This window comes from Octodon degus, unplaced genomic scaffold (assembly GCF_000260255.1).
Source record: "Octodon degus isolate 3935 unplaced genomic scaffold, OctDeg1.0 scaffold00011, whole genome shotgun sequence".
NCBI lineage: Eukaryota > Metazoa > Chordata > Mammalia > Rodentia > Octodontidae > Octodon > Octodon degus.
This window is the reverse complement of record NW_004524587.1, coordinates 9,258,100-9,268,887: the sequence shown is the minus strand read 5'-3', so window position 1 is coordinate 9,268,887 and position 10,788 is coordinate 9,258,100. Positions and strand designations below refer to the sequence as shown.

Below are 10,788 nucleotides of genomic sequence, written 5' to 3'. Positions count from 1 at the left end.
TAGAAGGCTAGGGCCAAAATGTTGGCTTTCCTTGTAGCCCTCCTTTTTCTCTAATTTTGGTCTGCAAACTTAGGTTGTTAATCATCCAGAAAACAAGCTTATTGTTAAGTCCTAGCTTTTTTTCATGTTTGTGTGCATGTTTGAGATAGGGTCTTGCTATTTTGGCCATAGTGGCTTTTAATTCTCTGTAAAGCCCAGGCTGTCCTCAAATTCCCAATCCTTCTGCCTCAGCCACTCAAGTGCTGAGATTATAGGTGTGCACCACCAACCTGCTCATTCCTAAGTTTTGAAAGTATAATCCATGAAGCTGGGGGCCGGGGAGACAGCTCAGTATAATAAGCGCTTGCCTGGCAAGTGCAAGGGCCTGAGTTCAATCCTCGGTTCCAAAGAATAAAACAAAACAAAACAAATTTATGAAGCCATTAGAAATATATAGTGCTTGGGGCAGAGTAGACAACCCCAGAGCTTACTTCTGTATTTGTGTGTATAGCTTGTGTGAAATCACTTATGGCCAAGTATAATCCTTTATTTTAGGTTACATTTAAATACAGCTTTGTAAATCCATTGCATTTAAGTTTAGACCAGAGAGTCTCAAAGGACTGTGAGGTGTTTCTGCAGTGCTTTTCCTAATTTTGAAACTCTTTAAAGAGGTAAGGTCCAAACTATTTTATAATAAAACATTAGTTTTCTTTTTCATTTGCAATACCTCATAAGTATACATTGGAGCTTTCCAGAGACTACATGACATGAGATCTAACAAATTGAATATACTATGAACTGATTTGAGAATACAGCCATCTTCAATTAAACCAGCTGTTAAAGAAATTTGCAAAAATGTTACAGTGTCACTCTTACCATTTAATCTTATTTTTAAAAACACTTAAAAATATTTATGTTTATGTACCATGAGTTTATTATTTTAAAACAAATCTTGAAGAATCTTAATTTTAACTCCTAATAGTAGATATCAATAGATATAACCCAGTTAAACAGAAGCTCTTTGAGGTCATCAAAGAATATAAAGGGGCTGGGTGTGGTGGCACATACTGTCAATCCAGCAGTCAGACATTGAGGCAAGAAGATTGTGCGTTGAGGCTTTCACAAGTTCACGGCAGCCTGAGCTGCATACTATGATTATTGTCTCAAAATCATAATAATAATGACAACAACAACAACAATAAAGTGTAAGTGGATTCTGTGACCCAATCCTTTGAAAATCACTTGTTTAGACTTGTAGCATGTGCTATTAAAGAAAATCTTGATCTAGAAATAAAAATCAAAAGTATATTGAAAGATTAAAAAAATGCAACATGTGTGTTACTTACCAAATATTTTTCTTTGTAATTGTGTAAGCAGAAGACTGGAACCTACTGAACGACCTCTTCAGATTGTTTATGATTACTTATCCAGGCTGGGATTTGATGATCCTGTGCGCATACAGGAGGAGGCTACAAATCCTGATCTTGGCTGTATGATTCGATTTTATGGTGGTAAGAATTTACTATTATTGGCTTTGTAATATTTTACTACTTTAAAGTTTGATTATTTATGTATCTGTTTGCCCTTAGCTCTTTCTGTGTGTGTGTGGTTTTTTTTGTTTTGTTTTTTGGGAAAGGGGCTCTACTCTGTTCTTCTAGGCTGGTCTTGCACTCACTGTAGTGCTCAGGCTGGTGATCCTGCTGCCTCAGTCTTCTAATGGTATCACAGGTGTGTGCCTTAATGCCTGGGTACTTTTAACATTTGAAAAGTATTTTGGGCTGGCGAGATAGCTCAGCGGACTAAGTGCCTACTTAGGCAAGTGCAGGGACCACAGTTTGATCCCCAGCACCACAGGCCATGCCGGCCATGCCCTTGGACACACTGAGACTAGAGTTTAGGGAATGTAGACCAAATAGAACCAAACTCCGAGTAAGGTAGAATTTAGAATATGGGTAGAAAGGTCAGTTTATAATAGGAGAGACAGAAGTGATAACATAGTCCTGTAATCCCAGCACTTGGGAGACTTAGCCAAAAGGATAGTGATTCCTAGATAATTTAACAAATTTCAGGCCAGCCTAGACTACTGTCTTCAAAAGAAGGAAGGAAAAAGAAAAGGAGAAATGCAAAATTTTATTGAGTGAAGTTGTGAGGCTTGAGGTAATCTGACCCATTTTCTTGTATTACATAGAAGAAACACGTGGTTAAGTGGAAAAGTGATGCCCAGCATTACGTGGTCAGTTGTGTAGGGACATGTAGGCTTACTGATTAGACACTCATACTGTTTCTGCTCCTTTCATTTCTGTGTATTATTCTTACCTATTTCTAGTAGCACTTTTGCCAAGAACACATCTCTTCTATCATTGTGTTGTTTTGTTCCTTGTATCTCTGGTGTCTGAAAACTTCTGATAGGTTTGATGGTACCTAAACAAAGAATCTCATGCATGCCTGTGGCAGCTTATGCCACCATGACAGGAACAACTGATTGACATACCAATTCTAAGCTTTTCCTCATGAGAGACAGAGTCAGAAAATTATGTAAAGAATTACAGAACTTCTATAGTTCTCTCTTCCTTGTAGGATAGACTAATATCAGTAGTGGGTATCGTTTATTCTATATTTATTTGGTATGTAAATAACATTTAGTGGTTTATGTTATCTTACTTTCTTACAAGATCCCTTTGAAGGTAGGGAGTTACTAAACTATAAACTGATAGGATGATAATATCCACACTCTGTAAATGAAGAAAGTAATGTTCAGTGAGATTAAGTAGTTCAAGGAATCAAAGAAAGTGGCAGAACCAGGATTCAGGTTCAACGTACCTCACTACAAAGTACATGATCTTAATTGCTTTGCTGTACTGCCTTTCTTGGCGTACCGACAAGGGATAGATATTTGGGGAAGGGTTAAAGTGGCATCTGAGGTAAAGTCTTGCTCTGTAGGCTGAAATTCACAAGTATTTCCACTATATAAATTTAGTGGTACATATTTTAGGACTAAAATCTTATTTTAAAATACCCATATTGCTTGGATACTTACATCTATAAATAAGATACTGAATGTTGGCACATAATACTTTTTTTCCCTTTCTGTATTATACTATTTCAATGATGGATTCAGAGGCACTATTTTCTTTTCAGAAAAACCATGCCAGATGGATCATCTGGATCGAATTCTACTGTCTGGTATCTATAATGTACGCAAGGGAAAGACCCAGCTGCATAAGTGGGCTGAACGTCTAGTTGTTCTTTGTGGTACCTGCCTTATTGTTTCCTCAGTGAAGGATTGTCAAACTGGAAAGATGCACATTTTGCCTCTGGTTGGGGGAAAGGTAAGCCTCACAAAGACGAATTCTTTTATTTGATCATTAAGAAAATTAAAGAATATAGCTCCATGGGTAGGGGACTTTGCATAGGCAAGGGCATGGATTCAGTTTCTAGCGCTGAAGAAAAAAAGAAGAAAGAAAATATCACATACCTTTTTATAGCCTTTTGCATCTTTTCAAACAAGCCTACAGTTAAAGATTGCATCAGAGACTCACTTAGAGGTTCATTCTTCCAAATTCTGCCAAAGAACAGTCTGCTGAAGGCACTCCCAACTCTACTGCTATGCTCTAGATGTACTTGCTGACAGCACTAAGAGTAGAGCAGGACTAGGGATGCTGCATTAGAAACAGCCTGTGGAAACTAGAAGTAGCTGCCAATATCTACCACCAAAATAGATTCTTTCCTGCTTTTTTTTTTCCCTCATTAGAATAAAATTGAGAGACTAGGGTGCTCATGAGCCTCAATTTGGCAGCTAGGGAGGCATGTTGTCCTAGAGGGTTCCACCTGCCAGGAAAGGCGTTTATTTGCTAGATAGAGTTATAGATGACCATAAATACATATATTAATATTTATAGACAGTCATAACCAGTATGAATCTAAGAGGACTTCCTGACAAAATCAGCTTGTGAATTTATGCTTTGAAACATCCAATCTGATCCAAATACACAATAATATAGATAGATACATATATTAAAGAGGTAAAATCTGGGGCCAGGAAGATAGCACGGTAGAATAAGCACTTGCCTTGCAAGCACAAGGTCCTGAGTTTAATCCCTGGTACTACCAAAAAAAAAAGTAGAATCTGAAATAACATAGTTAGGCTTAGAAATGTACAGTGGTTAGTAGGTCTGAATCTATGGTCCTGCTGGATAATGGTTTTGAAAGGTTGTTATAGCCCAGGAGTACAGTTCTTAGAAGTGTCTGGGTCTAAAAATCCTCTGCTCTATTTATTTGGTACTGGAAATCAAACTCAGGACTTTGTGCTTGCCAGACAAGGACGATGCTGCTGAGCTACATCCCTGGTCCTAGTTCTCTGCTCTTGATGGGTGATCTGGGCTTGGCATAATCTCTAGTATCAAATACAAAATAATAACACACTATGGCCACTATATAAAATTGGTTTCTTGGTGGCTGAAGGACAGTGTGAAGAAAGTAAGTAAATTGCTTGACAAGGAAGAGGTGAATGAAGATAAAGTTGGGGATTTGTGGAAAGGAAGCAGGAAAAAGAGCAAGAAAGGGAAAGAAGAAATGAACTTATTTAAAGAGCCTCTAAGCGGAATTCCACAGAAACACAGAAAGTTTGTGCTAAAGAATATACCTATTCACAAATTTAATACTCAGAGGAGTAGTGTACTTCAAATTGAAATGGAAATAAACATCTTAAAAAGACTTAGAGTAGGTGCAGGGGCCAGGGGTTCGATCCCCGGGGCCTGCTGTGCTAGCCCTGCTCCCAGGGTGCACTGATAAGGCAATTGAGACTGGGTGTGGTGGCGCACGCACGCCTGTAATCCCAGCTCTTGGGAGGCTGTAAACAGGTGGATCACTACTAGCACGATCTAGTAGTGAGACCCTGAACACCCTGTAGACCTTTCCCTAAAATACAAAAAAAAAAAAAAAAAAAAAAAAAAAAAAAGACTTAGAAATAATATGTTTAGAAATGCCCAAGATAGAATAAAAGAACAAAAAGGGGAACATTTTATTGAATAAGAAAAATTCTTTTAAGAAATTACTGTATTTAGCTATGAAGAAGTGAATTAGAATATTAGAAATGATCCAGGTGTGGTGGTGAAACCCTATATTCCTAGCATTTTGGAGGCCAAGGCAGGAGCATTGCTGTGAGTTTGAGGCCAGGGTGGGCTACATAGTGAGCTATCTCTCCAGTCCAAGAAAACAATAATGGAAAGTACATGTAAAGAGAAAGTATGAGATACAATAATGAGTTGCAGACATTGATAAAATGTGATGACAAATTTAATACTGATTGTAAAATGTTTTAAAAATTTACATTTTATTCAAGACCATACTGTCCTAAATAAGAATATCTGGTATGCCAGTGTACTCAGTAAGTAAAGTAAGATGCTATCTTTTTTTTAATATTAATTTTATTTAGAAACAAATAGCAATGAGACAGTTTTAAAACAGGTTAGTAGGACAGTTTCAATAATTAATACATTGCACATTGTTGTCTTCTTAGTGGTTATTCATAGTACAAGATGCAGACATGATATCCTGTCCAAATACTATTAGTACAAATCTTTCTTTTCATTAAATTAAGAGAAAGTAGCTGTATATCTATCCTATTTTGTATATACAGATACAAAATGGTCCTTTTATATCCCCTTTTTTGGTTTAGTTTTGTCAGAGGTGGGTATTCCATTGCCATTTAAATATTGTAGGTGTGTGAATTCAGCAAAATAATCCAGTATAGTCCAGTAGTCCATAATAGTGGGTTATCCATAGGACTGGCAGTGTCAGAAGTTGCTGACTTGAGCCTTTTACAGCTCAGCATATTAATATGGCTTTACTTTTTATCCCTCATGTTTATACTTTTCTGCTGGATGGTTAAGATCAAGATAAAGCAAGACCTATATAACAAGAAATATAACTTCTGTATCTGCCAAAGTCAGTCAAATCCCCTCAGGATTTACCCTTAAACCCTGTACCACAGTTTGTAGATCCTTTGTCAGTGTCAGCCATGTGGATGAGTCACAGCCATTGCTTGGCCAATTTGCTGTCTTCGAGAGCCTGAGAGAATGTTTTTTTCCATGTGACTCTCCTTAGGCACACCCTACATCATTGATATGATAGTATCTTGGGATAAGATAGAAACACTAAGTAATTTTAAACATTATAAGAAGCATTATCAGATGTGAATTTATATATTTTAAGGGTGATCATCAAAAAACAAAGAAATAGGAAAAAAGAACAAAATAATTAGCATGCTAAATTTTCACAAACTGTAGTGATAGAGATAAATCTAAATTAATAATATATAATAATTGCAATTGTCAGATTTTTATTTAAAACTTTCCTATTTGGTGCTTTTTTTTTTTTTTTTTCTTCTTGTCTTTTTGAGACAAGGTCTCATTATGCAGGTCAGGCTGGACTTGAGCTCACTTTGTAGCCCAGGCTGATCTTGAACTTGCAGTCATCCTCCTGCTTCAGCCTCCCAAGTGCTAGGATTACAGGCAAGAGCCCCCATGCCCAGTGCCTCCTCTTTGTTCTTTATAAGAAACATACTTAAAAGAAAGTTGACTATTATTAAATGATGGGGACATGTATACTAGTCAGGTAACAAAAGAAAATTAGGCTATCTTGGCTTTCCTCATAATAGCCTCCCCTGTTTCTTCCAGGTTGTAGTTTTATTTTGCCATTTTCTTTTTGATTTGGCCTAAGCTCGCTCTGCAGAGCCAGTTTCTCCTTGCTCTTCATTTCTACTTTTTCAATAAACTTTGCCACTATTTAAAGAAAAAAAGAAAATTGGTATGGTTATATTTTATAATCCACAAAATCTATGAGTGTATGTAACAAAGGGTTTGTTTTCAGAATAAAGAACTTTGTAAGTCAGTAATAAAAAAGACAAGTTACCCAGTGAAAAATGGGCATAAGATTTGAACAATACCTTACCAAAGAAGATAAACAGATGTCAAATAATCACATATAAAGATCCTCAGCATCATTAGTCATTAAAGAAATAAAAATGAAAGTTATATTGGGACACTACATACCAAGAATGGCTAAAATTAAAAGACTTAAGAATACCAAATTTTAGGGCTGGGAAGATAGCTCAGTAGAATAAGTGCCTTCCTGGCGAGCACAGGGTCCTGTATTCACTCCCCAGTATCACACACACACACACACACACACACACACACACACACACACACAAGGCAGAGAATACCAAATTTGGCAAAGATGTGATTAAACTAGACCATTTATATGTCCTTGTGGGAAACAGTTTGTTGTTTTCTTTTAAAATTAAAATGGTTATCAGATGATGTAGCACTTCTGTTTCTAGTTACTTAACAAGATAAATGAATATATGTTCTTATAAAAACTTAGCAGTGAATATTCATAGCAGCTTTATGATGGCCCCAAGTAGAAACAGCCCAAGTGTTTGTTAACTTGTAAATTGATAGATAAATTTAGTATTCCATCAGTGGAGTACCGCTTAGCAGTAAAAAAGGAGTGAGTTGTTGCCACACACAAGAACAAAGATAACCCTGGAAAGCATTATTGTAAGTGAAAATAGCCAGATTCAAAAGTGCATCATTTATGGTGTGAATTCATTTAAGTGAAATAAAGAAAAAAGCAAAAATCCATAATTGATAGAAAATAGATTACTAGCTGTAAGGATGGGATTTTACAAAGAGGCACAAGAGAAATTTGGAGGAGTCATGGGATTATACTATTCATTTATAAAAATTTGTCACAGTTTACTTAGAATCATAGAATTTTAAAAATCTGAATTTTGAGTCTTTAAAAAGCCTTTACTTAGGATTTTTTTTTTTTCTCCGAGTGCCTTCAGGGCAGGTTTGGCTGCCTTGAGTTGTGGGGATTGAACCACAGCAACCTGAGCCTGGCTGCTTTGCTGAAGCAGCCACTTAAAAGAGCTGAGTTAAGGGGCAGGGCCCCTAAAAAGCCTTTACTTTGGGCCAGGGATGTAGCTCAGTGACATAAGCACCTGCCTGTGTAGTGCAAGGTCCCTAGTTCGAGCCCCAGTCCGCAAAAAAAAAAAAAAAGCCTTTAATAGAAAAAGTATTTATAGGCATAAAGGAATTCAGTATAAAATGATAAAAAAATTTTACATTAATAGTTAATAATGCCAGAGTTGTACGTATGTAACAGTATAGGCTCAACATATAAAACAAAACTTAATTACAAAGAAATTGACAAATTTACTACTAGTGGAAAATTAGAACTTTTCCTCAATATTTAACATTATATGGTTCTCTATACTGTTCTGAGTAGAATGTCATAATAAAACATTTAAAAGAAAGGATTATTTTAGAACATTATTGTGAGATTCTTTGTTTTGACACTCATTCAAATACAGTGATTTACTAATAAAATTGTTAGGTCATGAATATCACAATTGAATATTATGAAAATTATTTAATTTTAGTGAATCTTTTTAACACAATTCTTTTTTGTGTTTTCAAACTACTTCTTGTCTCTGCCACTTGGTTCAGTGTTAAGTTGGCACCAGAAACCTAATGATTTGCCAGTATAACTTGTAAATTACCAGCTGATTTGCAAAGATTCAACAGCTATGACATGCCAAAGTAAGATGCAAAAAAAGTGAGTGCTTCCATAGCTATAAAAAGACAACATCTTCATCAACGCTATATATAGGTTGAGTTATTGGTGTTTGGGGAGAGATGCTTTGAAGAGCTGACTTTGTGCTATGAATCCCTGCCACCACCCCAAATAGGAATGGGGAATGTTCTTGCCTCTTCTCACATCTAGTGAAAGACGTTTAAGTGAGATCAAAGAGAACATAATTCCCCAATAAAGGAGACACCAGGTACTGGTATCTTGCATACTAGCTGCTGGGGACAGAGCAAAGAGGCACAGCTGTTGGATCCAGATCATTGTACTCCTTGGTTTTGTTAGTGCCTCATTGGCAGATGGAGGACGGAAGGGAAAGGGAAGGGAGAAAGGCATTGGTGGGAAGTAAGGAGGGCAGAAAAGGAAGGGAGTGAGAGAGTGCATGTATGTGCAGAGAGGAGGAGAGGAAGGGCCATTGTTTGTGGTACATGCATTCTTATAGATGTTCAGACTTACACACTTATTACTACACTAGTATTGATTGATTGATCAATTGATTGGTACTGGAGATTGAACCCAGGGCCTTTGCACTGAGCTACATTCCCATCTCTAGTTGTCTCATTTAGCCTAAAATTTGAGATATTCCTGTCTCAGCCTCCTGAAAAGCTGGGAGTAATGTATGTGCCATGATAACCTGCTACCACAGTAGTTTTTAGAACATTTTTATAGTCAAGAAACCCTATCAGTTTACCCAGTTTCCTTACCAACCCTATGCAACTTTGTATCTACTTTTTCTCTGTAAATTTACCAATTCTGTCACTTCATATAAATGGAATAATAAAATACATGGTTCTTTGTGACTGGCTTCGTTAAGATATTCTGTGGCGTATGTTAATACTTTGTTCCTATTTCTGACCAAATACTATTCATCCTACAGATAGGCCACATTTTGTATATTCATTCATTGGTAGACATTTGGGTTGCTTCCATGTTTTGGCCATTATGAATAATGCTGGTATTAACATTCATTGACAAGTTGTTTTTTTTTTTTTTTTTTTTTTTTTTTTTTTTTTTTTTTTTTGTGGAACCAGGGATTGAACTCAGGCCCTTGTGCTTGCCAGGGAAGCGCTTATTCCACTGAGCCATCCCCTGGCCCCCATTGACAAGTTTTTGTATGGATGTATGCTTTTATGTAAATGTGGGAGTGGAGAAACACATAGTGATTCTGTGTTTAACCTGTTGAGGAATTGCCAAGCTATTTTCCAAGGTGACCATACCATTTTACGTTCTTATCAGGAGTATGACAATTCTAGCTTCTCCGTATTCTTCCAAGACTTTTTTTTGGCTATAGGGCTCTATAGAGCCCAGAACAGCATAAAATTTATGGTGATCCTCCTGCCTAATCTCCCAAGTACTGGGATTACAGGTGTGCACCACCATGCCCAATTTTGCCAAGACTTACTATACACATGTGTTTTTAATGTTAAATGCCCTCCTAGGTCCAAAGTGATATAATTGTGATTTGGATTTACAGTTCCCTGATTGATGGCTAATGATGTTAATCATAATTTCATGGGCTTATTGGCCCTAAGTACATCTTCTTCAGAGAAATATCTGTCAGTTCTCTTGCCATTTTTAGGATTGGGTTATTTGCCTTTTCACATTTTGCTTTTTGACTTGGATTTCCTTTTAGTAGTTCTCATTTTCTTTCCTCCTCTCATTCAGATAGAAGAGGTGAAGCGACGGCAGCACTCCCTTGCATTCAGCTCAGCTGGAGCCCAGGCTCAGACCTATCATGTCAGCTTTGAGACCTTGGCGGAGTACCACAGATGGCAGCGACAAGCATCTAAGGTGATAGTGGTCAGATCTCCTGATATGCTTGTAGGAATGCAGGCATCCCAATAGAAATGTACAGTAAGTCCCCAACTTCCAAATGAGTTCTATTCTGGGTGAGCATTTTGAAGTCAAATTTGTTCATAATCCTACAAAGCGAGCCTTATCTAGTGCACGTCTGAATCTTATACAGTACATCTTTGAATGTTTGTAACCCAAATGTTCATAAGTTGGGAACTTGCTGTATCTTGAAACTGAGTTTAGGCTGAAGATAGTGAATTATACTTCCTAATTTCATTTCTAGGTTTTTCTTAGCATATAATGACAAGTAATGGAATTCCATCAAGTTTTTATCAGTAAAAAGAAAAAACTAGGGGCCGG

The 10,788-nt window shown here is 36.9% G+C and overlaps 1 protein-coding gene across 3 annotated transcripts in view; it reads left to right on the top strand.

Annotated features, from left to right (window-relative positions):
• Phlpp2 (PH domain and leucine rich repeat protein phosphatase 2) overlaps positions 1–10,788 on the top strand; it is a 76,794-nt gene that overhangs the window by 23,518 nt on the left and 42,488 nt on the right. For 2 of the 3 annotated variants that reach the window (XM_023709384.1, XM_023709385.1), the window contains exons 3-5: positions 1,354–1,490; positions 3,118–3,308; positions 10,300–10,425. In XM_023709384.1, the coding sequence (XP_023565152.1) occupies positions 1,354–1,490; positions 3,118–3,308; positions 10,300–10,425 (454 nt within the window). The remainder of the gene's footprint in view (positions 1–1,353; positions 1,491–3,117; positions 3,309–10,299; positions 10,426–10,788) is intronic. The other variant, XM_004625801.2, reaches the window with a different exon arrangement.